The following is a 20,639-nucleotide window of genomic DNA, read 5'->3' on the forward strand; positions in this document are numbered from 1 at the left end:
CCAAATCTATTTCAGAATTAAGTTGCTTGTGAAGCAAAATGTCTTTGTTTCAAAGCGGTTTTTGGGTGCTGATCCTCCTCCTTTTCTCTGGCTACTCTTATGCTATCCCTCTGCAGACACCTGCTGATCCAAATACCACCTCTAAATGAGTACAGTGCCTCTCTGCTTCCCTCTGAGAAAATGTGATCAGAGCATCCTCAGCTACTAAATTGTTTGCTGGGAGCTGCAGACATCCAGGTGTAACTTCATGGCTGCTGTGAGTTTCATGAGATGTCCAGAACAAGTCATAGAATCACAGAACAGTTTGGGTTGGAAGGGACCTTCAAGACCATCTAGTTCCAACCCCCCTGCCATGGGCAGGGACACCTTCCACTACACCAGGTTACTCAAAGCCTCATCCAACCTGGCCTTGAACACTTCCAGGGATGGGGCAGCCACAACTCCTCTGGGCAACCTGTTCCAGTGTCTCACCACCCTCAGAGGGAAGAATTTCCTCTTTGCATCTAATCAAAATCTCCCCTCTTTCAGTTTAAATCCATTGCCCCTTGTCCTGTCACTCCACACCCTTGTCCAAAGCCCCTCTCCAGCTTTCCTGTAGCCCCTTTAGGCACTGGAAGGTGCTGGAAGGTCTCCCCGGAGCCTTCTCTTCTCCAGGCTGAACAACCCCAACTCTCTCAGTCTGTCTTCTTGGATGCTCCAGCCCTCGCGCGATCTTCATAGCCCCCCTCTGGACCCTCTCCAACAGCTCCATGTCCTTCTTATGTCCTTATATCCTCCAAATACATCATTAAACCTCATTTTTTACTGACTTTAATGCCAAATGGCCAGGAGAGAAATTTGATCCACCTTATTCCTTCTTTCCTAGGGGAACAAAAGTGTCTTTTATTGTCTGTCTTTGCTCTCCCTGTGCCCTCTGAGTGCCATTAAGACTAGACTGTCCCTCTTGCCCTGAATTTCTTCCCTTTGAGAGCAGTGGCAGCACTTTACTGAAGGCAAACAGAATATTTTCATATCATTACAAGTTGGCTTATTTTTAGTGGCTGGAGAGGCTGTGATTTCCATGAAATTGTTGGATTGAATTCAAAAATTTGTGCCACTTCTCGAGTTTGGGCAGAAATCCAGCTTGTGCAAGCAATCTCACCCTGCTGTGGGAAGGTGATGCAACCCTGGTTGTCCTCACATGAGTCTTTCCCACCCCTCCTTTTCTTTCTCCTAATTCTATAGCTGCTACGGCTCTAAACTGTTGGGTTGTGATGATAGTAGGTACATGGTAACATTTGAAGCAGAGAAGGTTGGTGTCTCCAGAGGTGACGTTCACTGTTTCTAGCATCTCTGGTTGTGCAGGTTTCCCCAAACGTGATGTAATGTGAAACTTTGCCCCTGTGGAGATCTTCATGTGTAGATAAGAGATCTTCTGTGGTTTCTGTAGCGAGCCTTCAAATCTGCTGGTGGTGCCTGAAGAACATCTGTGAAGTGGCGTGGGGCTTTTCTTGACCAGCTTTGGAGGCACGTTAGTGCGGCAGCTTGGGCTGCCAGCATTTCAGTTATCTCAGCGAGGGGCCGTCGTAAAGGCAAGGAGACTCCTGTCGCAGGCAACGAGGGAGATGTGTTTATTTACTGTGGAGTCAGTCTGTGGTCACCTCTATTTATTTGGCTTAACCCAAGCCAGCATAGCAGACAAGTTGCCTTAAACAGCCCGGATCAAGGACATCAACTACTGTGTCTTCCTTCTGTTGTCCTCAGCAGTTGTAGCCTAACGACAAGGTCAGGCCAGATTATTCCCTTTACCGATATATTTGCAGAAAATGCACTTTTGAAGCTGGCCTAACTCCTACGTTCCTCCTGGTGGGGTGCCTCAGTAGCAAGGTCCATGATCTTTGCTTCTCTTGGCCGTCGTCAATGATGGGTCCCCAAACGTCGTCTGTGCCCCTTCCTTCTGAAAGCACCAACCAGGTCTTTGAAGATCTCTAAAATCCAGCCTGTGCTTCCGGAGTTGCCGAGTGATTTTGGTACGTTTCAATTGCGGATGGTTTCCATCTGAAGAGTCGTGATTTTGATGGGAAGAGTCATGTCACACTTGATAAATGTTGGTATTTCAGTTAAATTGCGCTCGTCGAGCGAGAAAAGCTAAAGACAGGGGTGAAGGTAACACGTCTAGAAGAGAGATTTACTTCAACAGCTTTCCGACAGACGGACCGGCAAGTGATTTACGGAGCGAAATTAAACGGGAATTTGCTTTCCGAGCCATCTCATGATCATGCGGTCGCTGATAAGTCTGCGTTGTACATCCAACCCACAGGATAGCCCGGGGCTTGCTTCTAAAAGCAAATTTGAGGCATGACATCATGCAGGAAGTCATTGCAGAGGGTTTAGCCAGCCAAGCGCTCCTCTCTGATCTCAGAAGAAAGTGGCCGGGTGGTTTGCACATGCTGGGGGCGGAAATCCAGGCTTCAGCAGACGTCGGGAAGCCGACATGCCTTGGAAGTTCCTTCACCGGCCACCGAGTAATGAAAGCCATGCCATCACTTAACCAAAACCGCTCGGATCGTCTGTTTTCCTGCTGGATTATGTCAGTTGATGAAACTCTTTTATGTGCAGTGGTGTCTACGCGGCGGGCAGGAAAGCAGGTGTTGATCGGTCCGTCTTGAAAGCGGTTGGTTGGGCTTGGTGAGATGATTGACCTCCCAAGTACCAAAACAGCTGTGTCGGTCACCATATGCTAAAGTGTCCGTAATAGAGAGCTGTAGTTGTATCTCTTTTTTTTTTTTCTTTTTTTTTTTTCAAAACCACATGGGAATTTCTAGGAGTTTCTATTCTCTGGTCTTGTTCAGAGTCCGATATCCACAGCTGGTCTCCAGCCTGAGAGTACACTGAGGTCAACCAGGATTAATGATGGGTTGTAGATCCTGAAAGTGGCCATTGAGGTTTAGTGGTACCCCTCAATCAGTGATTTTTACTTTTTTTTTTTCCCCTCCTCCAAATAGGAGGTTTTTGATGGCTGGGACCTTGTAAAGAGAGAGAAGGTGGACAGAAGACATCACCTGGAGATTAAAGCTTCTCGCTGGCCTTCCTTGATTCGAATGGGCTGCTTAAAAAAAAAGCAGGTCCTGGAGCGCTCAGCCAAAGTTTTACTTTGCTGTGATTCATTCTGCCTTTAATAGTGGTACATGTCAAAATGCTGATTTCATGGAGGTAGGAAGGAATTTGGGAAGCACTGTGGTGAGGCAGCAAGGCGACTTGCGCTCCGGGGTCACGTTGCTCCAAGGATCCAGCTCCAGGCTTTGAGCTGGCTGAACGAAGGATTACCATGCTTAATTTTTTAATTTCCATGCAGCATTTGATGTTTGTCCTTCCTCCATATCAAGACTTTAAGACAAAGGACTGCCTTGTTGCTAGACCTCAGAAGCGACCGGTGCCAAAGGCCCCGTTTAAACCACCGTGTCCTTCAGCATCCTCATGACCAGAAGACTGGTGTTGCACTGAGTGTCCTCCTATTCTTTTTCCTCCTGTCTGAGACAGTTCTAGTGGTGGTTTCAGACCCTCCATCCTTCCTTAGATCACCTTTATTTCAGATGATGGTTTCTGCAAGGCTGATAGAGAATTTAGAATTTGAAAAAAACAACCCCAAACCACCAAGGAGAGACCAAGCTGTCTTTTCTGGAGACCAAAGCAGCTTTGCTCCACGCCACAGAGGACCAGATTGAGTGAGTGATTTGTGATCAGGTCCCAGTGAGTGATTCTGGGCTGACCCATGGGTCCTGCTGGGGCTGACGTCCTTCGTTTGTGGCAAATAATGAGTTTATTGCAAATGCTCTTTCCTTTTTTTCCCTAATGAAACGATTACATGAATTAGAAAAGACAAAGTCAGCACCAGCATCATCTCAAGCTGTGACTATTAATGATGGCAAGGCTGATGGCAGAGGTCATAGTCTCATATCCTTCGGACCACCGGGATATCTGAAGGCTCAAACTTTCCGACTGGGAGAACTGGGAGCTGTTATTCCCCTGCTGATAAGTTTAATCCTTTTATGAGTTTTTGATTTTTGAAAGGTGCTTAATTAGCTGATTATTTCATGGAATCAAAGAATGGTTTGGGTTGGAAGGGACCTTAAAGATCATCTAGTTCCAACCATGAGCAGGGACACCTTCCCCTAGACCAGGTTGCTCAAAGCCTCATCCAGTCTGGCCTCATGTGGTGTCTGGCATCATGAACTCATCCTATGACAGCGAGTGAACGGTGAAAAGACTAAATCAACAACTCTTATCTTCTACCAATGGATTATTTTATGATCTGATTTTTTATTTTGTCCTACAACCAGGGTGGTTTTTTTTTTTATATCTTCCTAACACTGCGCGGTGTTTGGTGTTACAGCGATGCCTACGCGGTTGGCTGGAACGGCCGGATGGGGATGCGGCACAGCAGGCTCGCCAGCCCCGGCACCTTCCTAGACAAAGATGGGATATTCGTCAACGCGACCAACAGCAAACTGCTGGAGAGGGCCCACGGCATCCTCATGTCAGTACAAACGGAGGGGATTTTGACTTTATTCCTGCAGCATGGGTAGTTAAAGGAATGTAAATAGCCAGGATAAAAAATAATCAGGGTTTCAAGTAGACGTGGAGTTGTTCCACGGTTGGGTCAAAGCAACCCCGGTATGTTTTACACACCTGATTTCTGTAACTCTTATCATTCATTTGTGATGACGGAGGCGGGGAAGTGAGAGAAGGAATGAATCTGCTGGTCAAACCAGTCTCGAGATGTGACAGCGATGTAATGTCACGTTTTTTAACGTGATATCAGAGTTTCCCTTACGAATCAGGCAGGGAAATGATGTCGACGAGTCACGCTGCAGCCTTATCAGAAGGTTGAGAGAACATCAGTAGGGTGGCGTAGGGTGTGAGAAAGCAGGAGGGTGGTCAGTCGTTTGGTGACACCGCTCCCCCGCTCTACCCAAATTACTGCCATCTCCATCATTTCCAATGTAACGACTCGCTTTAATTGGATACCTTCCTCTCCAACCTGTACAACTAAATTTGTAAAACTAGTTTGCAACATGCAGAAGCAGCCCAGTTTCAGTGCAGGTTATAGGAAGCAGCTGCTAAAGGGGATTTTGAAGGGCTTGTTTCATAAACACCTCCCTTCTGCGATTGCACCCGTGGATTAACCTGAGCTATTTATTATCTCCCCAGGCGAAACAAGAACTTCAAAGCCAAACCAAATCTCCCAAAGGTGAGCAAGAAAGAAGGTTTTTGCCTTGTTGGTCCCTGGGTCGAGACTGTAGGTAGATGCTGATGGGTGTGAGGAGGACCACTTGTGTCCTCGTCAAGACCTTGGCAACTCAGTTCTGCTCAGGGCTCTTTAGTTTCAATGAAACCAAAGGATTTCAGCCCTGGGAGAGGGCTGTATGAGCGCTTACATCCTCCTTTCTTGGACTCCTGCTCCTTTTTTTCTCCTTCTGGGAAGGAGTACTTATATGCTGGTGATATTTGGTAGTTAAATCTCTAAAATGAGCAGATAGGTTATGCAAGAAGGTTGATACCTGATAGACAACAGGCTTGACTGATGTTTAGTTTCCCTCCATCTTGGCTGCATTTACTATATTTTAAGGGATGCCAAGAGATCTTTTTATCTAGAAGAATAATGGTTGTTGTGGTCCTTACTGGTGCTGCTTTGGTGATCAGGAATGGAGGAGCAGGAGAAGCAAACTTTGGGTTTACTCTTCTCTGTGTGCACGTTGCACCTGGAGAGGCACAGTTAATTGATGAACTGCTCGTTAATAGTGAATATTGGTTTGCAACCCTTAGTGGGTACAAAAGCCAAATTTCCCATGGTCAGAGATGCCCTTGGCAAGTCCTCAGAGGAGCTTGGAGGAACGTGACGTGGGTGATCTGGCAAACAGATAGAGCAGAGCAACATTTCAAGTCATTCCTTGATGTTTCCCGTTGAGATTAAGTAGGGTGGTCACCTAAGGAAGCCCTGCAGAGGGAATAGAGAGGGATATGGCAGATAGCATGATGATAAGATCTAGTCCTTCTTGTCTTTATCCAGAACAAACGGAGTCTCTCTTTTTCCACAGCACATGCTGGACGTGAAGTCCCTCAAGCACCTAACCAACCTGACGCTGCACGACCGCATCACCAAATCTCTCCTCCATCTCCATAAGAAGAAAAAACCGCCCAGCATCAGCGCCCAGTTTGAGGTAATCCTTTGCCTTTGATACACAGCAGTGAATTAAAAGCAAATACTTGCTCCAGGTCCTCAAGGTGCCCAGGAGGACGTTTGTAGACACAGGTCCTGTCCCATCCTCACCACCGTTGAGGAAGTGAATTCGGCCGAGGAGGTGGCTTGGGTGCAGGTATCTAAAGGGTGTAAACGGAGAGAAGCAAGAGCAGTGGTGGATATCGTTGGGGGATGATGTGGTGGAGCAAGGTGGGACGTGAGGATGAGCTGCAGAGCAGAGATGTTGGTGTCTTCTTGTCCTCTGGTACCTCGCTTTCCAAACCATCGCGTCGTGGCACTTTCTCCGCCGAATCCAGGAACCGCTAAATCCCGAAACAATGCTTTTACGGTCTTTCTACTTGTATTCAGCATCTGAAATTCAATCTGTTCTCAAGTCAGCCAGAATTTGAAGTTTAATAAGGGCAGAAAAGTCCAACTATTGCTGCATTATCTCCAGGCAGGCAGAGGATCTCAGAGGAGGTGTCGATGAGGGTTCGTTGTGTTGGGGCTGTGCACCAGCCACCCATCCCGAGGAACAGCTGCAGCAAAAATAATCCTCTAACATGCACATCAGGGCTCGGAAACTGCTACAAGACACACGTGCAAGCAGCTGGTAATATTAGAAAGCAGCTTTGGGGTTAAAAATCAGTTACTAAGCAAGTCTGGCTTGGGTTTGACTTATAGTTTTGGGTTTTAGTGGGTTTTGTTTGGATCTGTTGGTCATTTTTAGAAAGTCTCCATGCATAGATCTGGGTAAGATTCATTAAATGTGTACATACAGACACACGTATATAAAGATCTAGGTGTATGTGGTTTGCAGGATGCACATCTGTATGTATATTACCACATCTGTATGTATATTACCCTCAGCAAGTTCGCCGATGACACCAAGCTGTGTGGTGCCGTCGACACGCTGGAAGGGAGGGATGCCATCCAGAGCGACCTCGACAGGCTGGAGAGGTGGGCCCGTGTCAACCTCATGAAGTTCAACCAGGCCAAGTGCAAGGTCCTACATCTGGGTCATGGCAATCCCAGGCACAAATACAGACTGGGTGGTGAATGGATCGAGAGCAGCCCTGAGGAGAAGGACTTGGGAGTACTGGTGGACGAGAAGCTCAATATGAGCCGGCAATGTGCTCTTGCGGCCCAGAAGGCCAACCGCGTCCTGGGCTGCATCAAGAGGAGCGTGGCCAGCAGGTCGAGGGAGGTGATTCTCCCCCTCTACTCTGCCCTCGTGAGACCTCACCTGGAGTACTGCGTCCAGTTCTGGAGCCCCCAACATAAGAAGGACATGGACCAGTTGGAGAGGGTCCAGAGGAGGGCCACGAAGATGATAAGAGGGCTGGAGCACCTTTCCTTTGAGGACAGGCTGAAAGAGTTGGGGCTGTTCAGCCTGGAGAAGAGGAGGCTCCGGGGTGACCTTATAGCGGTCTTCCAGTACCTCAAGGGGGCCTACAAGAAAGATGGGGAGAGGCTGTTCAGGAGGGCCTGTTGTGATAGGACAAGGGGTAATGGTTTTAAAATAGAGGGAGGTAGATTCAGGTTGGATATTAGGAAAAAATTTTTTACCATGAGAGTTGTAGAACACAGGAACAGGTTGCCCAGAGAGGTGGTGGATGCTCCATCGCTGGAGACGTTCAAGGCCAGGTTGGACGAGGCCCTGAGCAACCTGATCTAGTTGGAGATATCCCTGTTCCTTGCAGGGGGGTTGGACTAGATGACCTTTGAAGGTCCCTTCCAGCCTTAACCATTCTATGATTCTATGATTCTATATTATATATATTAAGCTTAGTCGAGTCTAACGGTGTGCTGGTTAAAATACCCAGAGTTTAATTCATACCATTGAAAAGAAGATGTTTTGGAGTGAAATTCCTTCCCTGAACCTGCTACAAGAAATTCTGAAAAGCCCCAGGGTGCGTGATTGAGACTTTTATGGATATTTTTACAGCGCCTCCAAATAAAAGACCACTGGACGCCGTGAAGGTTCCCCCCCTACCCCTATGCAGCAGAGCAGGTCATTCCAATACCTTCGCCTTTACGCTTCCCGACGTTCCCCAGCGAGGATTTGACAACGTAGCAGCTGTGTCTACAACACATCTTTTTTTTTTTTTTTCTTTTTTAAATTTATTTAAATGAATAAAACCATATTGAAGCCGGAGGCAGCTCTGCCTGCTTCTCCCCTTAGACAAACGCCGGGCGCTCCAGCCCTGATTTCATTTACTGATCGTAACAGAAGCGCTTTGATGAGATTGTGGTTTTTTTTTTTATCGAGGGCAGGCTCATAAAATTGTGGCATGTGGAATTGGGTCACAGGCAGGAAACACAAACGTTTCCTATCACAGGGTTTTGGGGGATTTTTTTAATTTTTTTTGTCGTTGTTGATAAATGCTGCCCTGTGGCTAATGCCTTGCAGCTGCTCCGTCTCCTGTTGATTTTACCCATGCCTTGGGCTTTACAATCATCTGTAGGTGAAAGAGCTGGTTTAGAGGATGCTCTAAGAGCAGCGATGGCTTTTGCAGCCAAAAATACGTACGTAGCAGCGATGCCAGTATAAATTCATTTTTATGGGCTGGATCTTTAATGGTGCAGAAATAAGGGGGAGTATCAGATGGGAACCTGGAAACCCCTCGATTCTCAGCGATCACAGTTGTGCATTTCAGCAGAAGAGTATGGCCAGGAATATGTCAGTGTTGAAGCTGTTGTCCTCTAAAACCACCCTATGAAGCGTTGAGGGTTCGTAGGCTTGAAAAATCATTGCAAATTCCAGATCTCCCCTTTGCAAAACTGGCACCTAAGCCGCAGCACGGAGATGTATAACCTCCCCTCTCATCCTACGTGCAGGTGGTACCGTAGAAAAAAGATGCTGAAATGATTCGTCGCGCCCTGAAAGACCGAATACAGGTGGTGAAAGAGCCGGGGGCTGGAAAGTTTTGCGAGCAGAGGGATAAAGGAGCAGGGTACGGGGGTTAATCCGGGGACCTCGCGTGTCCTTTACGGATTCCTGGTGGCCAAGGCTTGCGCCAGATGGCAGAGGGTTCCTGCACCATCTGCCGCACGCGGGATATCGCTGGCTGCTGATGAAATGGAAATACTCCACTTCTGCGGGGCCGGCGGTAGCGATCCGATCCAATTTCCACAATTTCCAGTGCCGGGAGAGCTTTGCTTGCCAAGCTTTCAGCTTTTGGGAAGGGAATTGCATCCCTTGGGTCCCTCACTTCCCTCCCACCAGCCCAGCGTGGAGCCCGGTGGGATGCTGCGGCATCATTGCTGATTGATATCTCCTAATAGGCTTTTTTGGGTTTTTTTAAAAAAAAAGAGATTTCAGCCTACTTCGAAGAAAACCAGCCGTGTCATGGTGTTCCTGCTGTTCCCTGGGATGGGAGCGACGGGGACATTTGCATGTCATTAATACACGCAGCTGCGTTGCACGTGCATGGGATCTTCCCCAGATCCTGTACATAGCTAATTTTTTTTCTAAAGATGAAAGGCTTCCCCTAAAGATGTCTTTGAAATGATCAGAAGGAGAAAAAAAGGCTTCCTGCAAGCAGATCTTTAAAGGAAAGGCTTCTTTGTAATATTGCGCTGGTTTATTAACATATATATCCATAAATTTATAACTGTGCTTACAATAAACACCCAGCAGAGTATCTTTTACACAACTGAGTTTTAGATGCAGTTAAAATCAGGAGCAATTAGCTCCAGAGCACGTTACTAATACCATGTCGGTAACGTACTCGGATATTTAGAGATATTAAAAATATTTAGAGGACGCAGCCAAAAAAAAAATGCCATCGAGGAGCCCAGCCGGCCACAGACTGACTCAGCACACTCTGATTTTCAGTATGTTTTTATTCCAAGAGCTTTTGCTTCGTGGTGAAAGAGTCAAAGACTTGGAAAGTGGAGAAACGACTCAGCACGACGTCCCGCCGGAGCGGTTGGGCGTAGCAGCGATGCCAGTATAAATTCATTTTTATGGGCTGGATTTTGAATAATGGTGCAGAAATAAGGGGGAATATCAGATGGGAACCTGGAAACCCCTCGATTCTCAGTGATCACAGTTGTGCATTTCAGCAGAAGAGTATGGCCAGGAATACGTCGGCGTTGAAGCTGTTGTCCTCTAAAACCACCCTATGAAGCGTTGAGGGTTCGTAGGCTTGAAAAATCATTGCAAATTCCAGATCTTCCCTTTGCAAAACTCATGTTAAGAAAATTCCTTTCCAGGCCAGCGATGAAGTTTTGACACTTAAAAATGAGGAATAAGCAATTTGGGCAGAGGAGAATTTTATTTGTATTTGAAAACTGTCAGCGACCGTTCAGTGCAAGAGCTAAATCGTTGTCTTGGAGCTCCCGCTCACATCCAGAAGAGGCTCGTTGGTGCGGAGCAGGACGTGACTTTGGGGTCCAGTAGCTGATGTGGAAAGGTCGAACTGGGGATCTCGAAGTACGATTCAGTATTTTATGTCTCTCTTGCTCATTTGTTGGGTGCAAAGTCAAAAGCAGCCAAGTTGCTTGGGTTGAAACACTCATTTCAGGGAACAATTTCCCATCCACCTGGTTTACTCATCATTTATTCCAGATTTTTTCGTTTTCTGATTTAAGCATCTGGATTTTCATTATTTTTCATGATCTCTTCTCCATTTCCCAACTGAAGATGTCTTCTCTGTTCCAGGCGTCGCTCAACAAGCTGATGGAGACCCTTGGCCAAGCAGAACCTTATTTTGTCAAGTGCATTCGATCCAACGCCGAAAAGGTAAATCCCGTCCCGTGAAAGTGGTGCTGTTAAAAATCATCTTGGAAATAGTTTGGAAATTTTTACAGGAGGTTAAAAAGAAAAAGAAAGCCACGAATCGAGGTGGATTTAGAAGATACTTGATTATGATTATGAGCAGTGGGAAGCATGGATGTTGTCACTTGGGTGTTGCTCTTTTTCTTGCAATTGTAGAAACACATAGAAGAAAAATATCTGCTTTTAATTTTTAGGAGAAATATATTGGTTTTAAGAAATGAATTTGGCTCCATCGAAGCTCCTGCCACCCATAACAGAGATTCACAGACCTGTGAATTCACTTGTGCTGTGCCTGAGCCTTAAAGCTTCTGGAAAATAAAGTTTCTATAGGCGAAGGCAGATTCTTTTAGAGTAACCCACATTATTCAAACTCACTCAGTGACACATCATATTTTTGGAATTTCTCTTTAAGGATTGATGTGTCTCATGGGCTGAGGACCCTCAGTTTAAAATGAAGGTTGCAGTCATGATCCTTTGGAGTTTCACCCAGGCATTTAAAGATGAATCTTTATCCCTTGGAGATTATTTCGTCGCTCACGATCTTACCCATTAGCTGTGCCCTTGGAGGGGGGGGTCTTAGTTCAGGGGCTCCAAAAAAACTTTTTTGTAGCTTTCTGTATCTAGTTAGCTGTTTGAAAGCCTCCATCCGATGGCTGCTTGGAAGCCAACAAGATTCAACCCTGGTGGGATTAGTACGGATCGCGGAGACCCGCATTCCCTCTCTCCCCTAGCGTCGTCGCCACCGCGCGTGTCACGCAGATGTCCTACATCTCATGGATTTATTTACCCATCCAAGCACTTAAAAGCTTCACTTAGAGGAAATATTCACTCATTGTTGGCCTGTTTTTCCCCTTTCCAGCTGCCCCTGCGCTTCACCGACAGCCTGGTGCTCAGGCAGCTGCGGTACACAGGGATGCTGGAGACCGTTCGCATTCGCCAGTCGGGGTACAGCTGCAAATACTCCTTCCAGGTCGGAGAAAATGTTTTCAGTCTTTTAACATCCTCATCGTAGTTGTCTGAACGTTGCCAGCTCGTTTGTTTTAGCAAGGTAATGGGTGAAGAGCTCGTGCGAGGCAGTGGATGCCACGAGCTGGCACGGAGCAGTTCTCTGCTGTGCCACTGATTTCTGGCAAGCTGGTCTCCACCCACGTGAAGGCTACGAGCCCCTCCGCAGGCACCGTCGGGGTTGTTCCACCAAAGCAGCATAGCGTGGTCAGCAGGTCGAGGGAGGTGATTCTCCCCCTCTACTCTGCCCTCGTGAGACCTCATTTGGAGTATTGCGTCCAGTTCTGGAGTCCCCAACATAAGAAGGACATGGACCAGTTGGAGAGGGTCCAGAGGAGGGCCACGAAGATGATGCGAGGGCTGGAGCACCTTTCCTATGAGGACAGGCTGAAAGAGTTGGGGCTGTTCAGCCTGGAGAAGAGGAGGCTCCAGGGTGACCTTATAGCGGTCTTCCAGTACCTCAAGGGGGCCTACAAGAAAGATGGGGAGAGGCTGTTCAGGAGGGCCAGTTGTGATAGGACAAGGGGTAATGGTTTTAAAATAGAGGGAGGTGGATTCAGATTGGATATTAGGAAAAAATTTTTTACCATGAGAGTTGTAGAACACTGGAACAGGTTGCCCAGAGAGGTGGTGGATGCTCCATCGCTGGAGACGTTCAAGGCCAGGTTGGATGAGGCCCTGAGCAACCTGATCTAGTTGGAGATATCCCTGTTCCTTGCAGGGGGGTTGGACTAGATGACCTTTGAAGGTCCCTTCCAGCCCTAACCATTCTATGATTCTATGATTCTATGATTTTTTGTAACCTGGATTTCCTTTTTGCAAAAAAAAAACCAAGGCGTCCCACTTGCACGTGGGGTTTGAAATCACCTGGCAATGGCGTTCACCCCGTTGTGTCGGTGCTGGCCATGTCCTGCCAGGAGGGCGATTGGCATCCTCTAAAGCACTCGGGAATTATCCTGCTTTTCCTGTTTTCTTCTTTTCCATGTGTTTGCCAGGTTTTGCGCACGTGTCGGTCCTTTCATGCTTTGCTGGTGTCGATTTGTTGCCTGCTGGCAGCTGCTTTGGGCCAGATGTCGTGTCCCGCACAGCAGCTGCTTAGAAAAGGAAAACCACTCAATTTTTAATTTTTTTTTTTTGCCCTGAGCGTGGATCCCAACCTTACTTGGGAAAATCTCTCCTCTCATACCTCCTCCGCTCTTGGAGTCCTCACAGCAGTAACCAATGGAGCATCTCAGAGATGCTTTGTAGATGCTGGTAACCCCCTTCCGTAGCAACCTTTGCTGAGGATTTAGAACATTTTTAGCTTGCCATGACCCCATGGGTTCTGCAGAACCTCTCCTCCCATGCTGAAAGATGTCTGAATGTTGTTGAGTCCCTTCTTTGATGTATTTTGACCCATCAGATCACAAATGGTGGAGGAAACTTGGTGTTCCTCAGGCCGTGAAATGCTATCTGTCCTTCTTCTCGCTCGATAGATCCTGTTTCATGTGGCCAGTGGAGCAGATCTGTTGTTTATGGAAGAAAAGGACACAGCAGGACCCATCTAACCAAATCTCAGTGTTCGTTTTTTTTCTGTTCCTTCTCAGGATTTTGTGAACCATTTCCACGTCCTGCTGCCGCAAGGAATCAGCCCGTCTAAGCACAATATCCATGATTTCTTCAGGAAAATAAAACTCAATCCAGATAATTACCAAGTTGGAAGAACAATGGTAAACATTTATCTTCAGCTCAGACTTGCATTTAAGTTACAGTTATAACATTTGCCTGCATTTCTATAATGAGAAATTAACATCTTTAGATATGTTTTTAATTAATCAAACTATTTTTCTGCTTTTTGACGGAAGCCGGTGGCTTAAATGAAACTTTGAATATCGTTAATGGAAAATAGGAAAACTGTTGTTTTGTGTTAAACTGTGTCACTGGTCTGGTTGTAATGAGGGAACCTTCTAAAAACTGTTTATTGGCTGGATGGTCGCACTCAAAGAGTTGTGGTCAACGACTCGATGTCCAAGTGGAGACCAGTGATGAGTGGTGTTCCTCAGGGGTCAGTACTGGGGCCGGTGCTGTTTATGTCGGCGACGTGGACAGTGGGATCGAGTGCACCCTCAGCAAGTTTGCTGATGACACCAAGCTGTGTGGTGTGGTGGACACACTGGAGGGAAGGGATGCCTCCAGAGGGACCTTGACAGGCTGGAGAGATGGACCTGTGAGAACCTCATGAGGTTCAACAAGGCCAAGTGCAAGGTCCTGCACGTGGGTCGGGGCAATCCCAAGCACAAGTACAGGCTGGGTGGAGAATGGATTGAGAGCAGCCCTGAGGAGACGGAGGGGATTCTGCCCCTCTGCTCTGCTCTCATGAGCCCCCCCTCGCAGTGCTGCCTTCAGCTCTGGGGTCCCCAACATCACAAGGGCATTGAGCTGTTGGAGTGGGTCCAGAGGAGGCCACGGAAGTGATCAGAAGGAGGGCTGGAGCACCTCTGCTCTGAAAATAGGCTGAGAGAGTTGAGGCTCTTCAGCCTGGAGAAGAGAAGGCTCCGGGGAGACCTTCCAGCACCTTCCAGTACCTAAAGGGGCTACAAGAAAGCCGGAGAGGGGCTTTTTACAAGGGTGTGTAGTGACAGGACACGGGGCAATGGCTTTAAACTGAAAGAGGGGAGATTTAGATTAGATCTAAGGAAGAATTTTTTTACAATGAGGGCAGTGAAACACTGGAGCAGGTTGCCCAGAGAAGTTGTGGCTGCCCCATCCCTGGCAGTGTTCAAGGCCAGGCTGGATGAGGCTTTGGGCAACCTGGTGTAGTGGAGGGTGTCCCTGCCCATGGCAGGGGGGTTGGAAATTAAAGTCCCTTCCAACCCAACCCGTTCTATGATTCTGTGTCTGTGTGTAGACACAGCTCGATATGACAGCTGTCATTTTTGCCTCCCCTGAAGGGAAAGCAGAAGCTCTGTAATTCGGAGCTTGGACAATCGCAGGCTGTAGATGAAGCTGCACAAACCTGTTAGAGGTGGCTTAGCTAAAATCAGCTGCTGAACTTTCTTCTAGGCATCCAGGATATGGAAACCAGGAGGATTAAATCATTTGTCTTGTGGTCCCAGAAGCTTTCCATGCCAGTGGTTTTTTAGTGGTTTTTGTTTTGCTTTTTTTTTTGGCCAGGTTTTTGTGAAGGAGCGGGAGCGGCAGCTTCTGCAGGACCTTCTTCATCAGGAGGTGCTGCGCCGGATCACGCTGCTGCAGCGCTGGTTCCGCAGCATGCTCTGCAGGAGACAGTTCCTCAGCTTAAGGCGAGCTGCAGTGATCATACAGGTAGGTGATGGTGCCTGGTCGCGTTGCAAATTACAACCCATGAGTCCTACAGATACAGCTGACCGGTAAAACCGGGTCCACTCTCCGAGGAAGGAGCTTACCATCAGGATTTGACCCCTAATGCCGTAATAAATTAGGAATAAGGGAGATGGAGCTGGAAAGGTTGCATGAAGGCAGGTGCTCTGCCATCCCCACGCAACACCCGTGACAAGGAACTGTTTGCTTTGTTTGCAGAGATTTTGGCGTAGTTACCGGAGCCAAAAACGAGGCGAACCATCCCCGGACCCTCTCGTCCTCGACAAAGCCGCCGTCGTTCTCCAGACCCACTGGCGTGGTTTCGTGGAGAGGCGGAGGTTCCTGCAGATGCAGTTTGCAGCCCACCTCATCCAGAGCTGCTGGCGGCAGTACGCCAAGCGGCGGCACGCCGCGGCCACCAGCATCCAGGCGGCCTGGCGAGGACACCGCGCCAAGCGGTCCTACGCAGCCAGCAGAAGCAAAGTCGTCTGCTTGCAAGCGCTGTGCAGAGGGCATTTAGCACGACAGAGGTAACGCCGTCGGCCTCGGTCCAAAAAGAAAGTGTTGAGGGATGGGGTTGATGTGAACTCTGGCACTGCTGGGTCTACGGTGACTTACGGAAGGTGGTGTCCCTTCGTAGGATCCCTGACCCTGTCCTGACCTGCCCTGATCCTTCGCTTGTCCATGCTTTCTAACAAAGGAGTTTATTTAGCTCCAGGTCCTACTCTTAGAATAAGCAGAGCCTATTTCGGGTTGGAGCACGTAGGCAGGGGAAAGCTGAGGCCATAAATACTCATGAGTTGGATTTTTTTTTCCTCTTGACAGCAGCACCAGTTTAAGTAGCCTATTTTTAACTCGGATTGCCTTGCCGATCTGGTTGCTGCGCTGTCTCGCAGGGACAGGAGATACTGGAGCCAGCCGCTGCGAAGGGGAGAGGGTTTCCAGCCATGCCTTGGCCTGCTGGCCACGGGGCAGGTCTTGGTTCGTACTCCGGAGGCTCTGTCTGCAATGTGTGGAGCACCTTGACGTGGGGTGGAAGATTTGGGAGCTGGAAAATGCTCTTGGTGCAGGGTGGAAGTCCCTGCTAGCTGTACCAGAGGCAGCCCAGGCAGGATGATGAAGATGGAGAGGCCAAGGGGGTGCAATGGGTTGAGCTCTTCTGGCTCCGTCAGCTTACAAATGAGGTAGACCAAGGATGGAGGATGGATCTGTTGCCGTCAGCATGGGAAGAGCTTTCAGGTGCATTGGGGCAATCCTTGAGTAGGAGAGATGACATAAGAGGAGAAGATTGAAAACCAACCGTGCACTCGCATGGTCTTGCACCAGACTTGCAAGGAGGGTTGCTTGAGATGCCAGTGGTGGTGAGGTGATGATGGTGGTGGTGATGAGATGCCACTGGTGCAGAGCATTAAGGGACATGAGTTGGCACGGAGGGTACGATGTACTGTTTTTCTGCTCTCTTGCAGGTTTAGAGCTTTGAAAGAGCAGCGATTAAAAGAGATGCAGCTGGAGAACGGCCTGTCAATTAGAGAAGAAGATGGACTGGAGGCAGATGGTGCTTTGGAAATTAAGGGCTCGGACCCATCTAAGTGGGAGGACGGCTCATTTGAAGAGCGAGTGAGAGCCATAGAGGAACATAAATCACTGATGGAGAATAATCGGGTGAATCATGTCGACCCACTGGATACTTCTGCGAATTTATTGTACAAAAGGCACGAGAGAGCCAGTAGCCAGAGCGGGATGGACACCGAAGAGGAGGTCGTTGTGAGGGAGAGACCCAAGTCGCTGGAGGATCTCAACCAGAAAAAAGTGGTTCGTGCGAAAAGAGAAAGCCGGAGGATGCGTGAACTGGAACAGGCGAAATTCAGCTTGGAGCTGCTTAAGGTCCGGTCCACCGGTGGGCTGTCACCTTCAGAAGAGCGGCGGTGGTCCACCGAGCTTGTATCTGAGGCACTTCATTCCCCTCAGGGAACTCCAGAGAGCGAAAGTTCTCAAGGGAGCTTTGAGATGTTAAGCTGTGAAGATACCCCAAGTAATAAACGTATTTCCTTAGTTTTAGACGAGCAAGACGTGCAGTCGTCTTCCGCTGACTCTTTGCCCAGCAGCCCCCAGGCTCATCTCCAGGAGAAGTCTTTCTGCACGGCAGATGTGAACAGCAATTTACCTGGTTGCAGAAGGATTCCTTCAGACTTGGAGCTACCTGATAACCTCACCGCGAAGGAACGTGTGGTCTGTGACCCCCAGAATGTTACGTACAAGGCTCATCCAAGAGAAACCTTCCTTTCCAGCAATCTACCTACTTTCTACATTCCACGACAAGACAATGTGAAGACGAAGGTGATGGAGAATAACCTGAGGAACAAAACAGCGGAGAGAGAGGAGAGGACAGTTACCTTCTCTGAGGTCAGGAAGGACTCTGAGCCAGACCAGGGCAGAGGTTTGGGAGGGGAAGAAGAGGAGATGTCCTCTACTAAGAGAGAGGAACGTGGGCCAGTGACTGTAACAGAGGCTCATTCTCCAGACTCTGTCATCAAGAGATTGGAAAAGCTCAACGTGGAGAAGGAGGAAAGGCAAAAGCAGCTTCAGCTGCAAAATGAGAGGGAGATGATGGAGCAGATCCGTCAGCAGAAGGAGATTCTGGAGAGACAACGCAAAGCGTTCGAGCAGCAAGGGAGGGTGGAGGCTTTACAGAGGACTGAGCAGAGCAGAATGAAAGACCCTTCACTCAAACCATCCAAAAAACCAGACAGCCGGCCTCAGTCGGTCCTCATCCTGCACCCCCAGAGCAGAGGGGAGCACAGCCCCACCACAGGTGGGACTCCAGCCTCATCAGTGGACATTAAAGGTCTCACAGTTGGGACCAGGGGAAGCTCTCCAGCCCACAGTGCCCCTAAAGACAGACCTGTCAGCATGTTCATGGAGCGAAGAGAAGGTCAATCAGGATCAGTGCTGGAACCCCGGTCCCATTCCAGACCAACTCTGGACCCCAGGGACCTCCCAGGCAGCCACTTCTCAAGGACGGAGCGCCTCCGGCAGCCCCGAACGCCCAACCAGGCCACAGAGGAGACGAGGGCAAGTGCTATGTTCTTCACGCCAAAAGACAATCCCTTTGGCCTCCAGTGAGTATAAAGATGATGTGCTTTCTCTGTAGGCTTTCTCCGTAGGCCTTCTCCATAGACCTTCTCTGTAGGCTTTCTGTTCTGCTGGAGACCGTTTTATACAAACAGTCCAGAACGTTGTTTCTGGAGACTGTACAAAACACTGAGCAAAACAAAGACGAGTTTCTTGATCTTTTGGCAACGAGTGGGCGGAGATCAGAGGAAAAAGAGCTGGAAATACGATTTCTAGGTCTCTTATGTGATGGGCGTTGTGTAAGCCAGGGAAGATGATCATGGACGTTGGCAGGTGAAGGGAGTTAACAGACAGAGGGTCATCACTGCTTTCATGTACCCTAGATGAACAGCGATAGGAGTTTCTTTCTCAAGGTAAAACATGAAGACAAAATTCTTGGGATTTTTGGGTGGTCGTGGGTAGAAATGACAAAATCAGGCAGAAAAATTCAGGATTTTTCTTGTTTATTGTAAAATTAACCCAGTCAGCAAAGCCGTTCGGACAATCTTACCACTGCAGATTAAGAAACTCCAGTTCTCCAGAGGGAGTTTGGGATATGAATGCCCTTTTGACAGCGTGTCGCTTCCGTATGCACTTGGACGTGTAATGGGCGTAGCAGTCGTTGAGCTCCGTCGCGTTGCTTAAACGATGGGCTGCTCCAGCACAGGGTTTATGGACCGCAGTAAGATCTTGGGATAACATTTGCTCCTGTTCTGTCATGTTGCTTTAAAATGCCTTGGCTAATTTTGAAGAGGATTTGGCCATTCAGCCTGGAGAAGAGAAGGCTCTGGGGAGACCTTCCAGCACCTTCCAGTGCCTAAAGGGGCTACAGGAAAGCTGGAGAGGGGCTTTGGACAAGGATGTTAGTGACTAGGACACGGGGCAATGGCTTTGAACTGAAAGAGGGGAGATTTAGATTAGATCTAAGGAAGAAATTTTTCACTCTGAGAGTGGTAAGGCACTGGACCAGGTTGCCCAGAGGAGTTGTGTCTGCCCCATCCCTGGAAGTGTTCAAGGCCGGGTTGGATGAGGCTTTGAGCAGCCTGGTGTAGTGGAAGGTGTCCCTGCCCCATGACAGGAAGGTTGGAACTAGATGATCTTGAAGGTCCCTTCCAACCCAAACCGTTCTATGATTCTGTTTTGCTCCAAAAGGACATAAAATCCTACTGCATCCTTTCCAAGGCAAAAGCTACCAGTGAACGTTTGGTGTTGATGACTCAAGGTGCCTCCAAGTGCAGTAGCCTTGTGGTTTCTGTGCTGTTGCAATGGAAGGAGATTCTCGTTTAAGTTGTGAAGGTTCTTTAACTAATTCCAGACATGTGTGATGGGAGAAAGGAGTGGTCAATAAAAAAATAGCCCTCTGCCCCTCGATAGAGCCAGCGGCATCCCTCATGCGTGGGCACGGTGAGGGTTTTGTTCAGAAGTGATGGTAGAAAGAGTGAGCTGAGCAAAAAGTGACTTTAATCGGGTGTGGTTTTTTGATGCTGTCTTAGATACAAAGCGGGGATGTTCTCCTTCTGAACAAGTGCGGATGAAAATCTGCCCGAGGTCACAGAGAATTGGTTTGGAAGAGGGTATATTTGAGAATAGTCTTCCCCCAAAAATTTCTTGCCGTTTCTTTTCCTGGTTCATGCACAGAACAAGCAAAAGGAAAAAAAAAAAAATAAAATTCCTGTCTTTTTATTCTGCAACAGAACAATCACATTTGAGAATCCGGAGGTGAAAAGGTACCATCCGTAACCACCGTGGTGGGCTGAGTTGACAGGCAGAACTTCACATCTTCTTGTCCTTTGGTATTAACTCAAATCCAGAAGAATCCGAAGCGATTCCAAAACCCCATGACCTCAAACTTGCTGTTTAGTCTTGATTGCTTGGGCTACTTGCTTCTACGCTCCTACGAGCCAGGCTGGCATGGTGGGAAGGCTTTTAGGAGAAGATGAAACATCTCTGATTTGTTGTGTTTCAGCAGGGAAGTGAGTCATCAATGCCTTTCCAAGGGTGAAGTAGCTAGGAAGCCGTTTAAGATGCCGGGGTCTGGCAGAGGAGAGGTAAGTTGTGGCTTTCTTAGTTTCTCTCTTAATTGAACAGTGTGGAAAAAAATACCCTTATTCTACCAGTTTTCCCTCAAAAGCTTCAAAGATCTATAAAGCATAAGGGCTGCTAGACACAGGGAAGGAGGATTCACACCTTCTCTTGGAA

General features: G+C 48.1%; 1 protein-coding gene across 4 annotated transcripts in view; it reads left to right on the top strand.

Annotated features, from left to right (window-relative positions):
- Positions 1-20,639, top strand: part of MYO9A (myosin IXA) — a 156,282-nt gene that overhangs the window by 114,304 nt on the left and 21,339 nt on the right. For 3 of the 4 annotated variants that reach the window (XM_086620015.1, XM_086620018.1, XM_086620017.1), the window contains exons 16-25: positions 4,373-4,516; positions 5,191-5,230; positions 6,078-6,200; positions 10,890-10,970; positions 11,866-11,976; positions 13,598-13,720; positions 15,165-15,314; positions 15,549-15,859; positions 16,796-18,448; positions 20,407-20,488. In XM_086620015.1, the coding sequence (XP_086476141.1) occupies positions 4,373-4,516; positions 5,191-5,230; positions 6,078-6,200; positions 10,890-10,970; positions 11,866-11,976; positions 13,598-13,720; positions 15,165-15,314; positions 15,549-15,859; positions 16,796-18,448; positions 20,407-20,488 (2,818 nt within the window). The remainder of the gene's footprint in view (positions 1-4,372; positions 4,517-5,190; positions 5,231-6,077; positions 6,201-10,889; positions 10,971-11,865; positions 11,977-13,597; positions 13,721-15,164; positions 15,315-15,548; positions 15,860-16,795; positions 18,449-20,406; positions 20,489-20,639) is intronic. The other variant, XM_086620016.1, reaches the window with a different exon arrangement.

The sequence above is a fragment of the Tauraco erythrolophus genome, chromosome 14 (assembly GCF_009769465.1).
Source record: "Tauraco erythrolophus isolate bTauEry1 chromosome 14, bTauEry1.pri, whole genome shotgun sequence".
NCBI lineage: Eukaryota > Metazoa > Chordata > Aves > Musophagiformes > Musophagidae > Tauraco > Tauraco erythrolophus.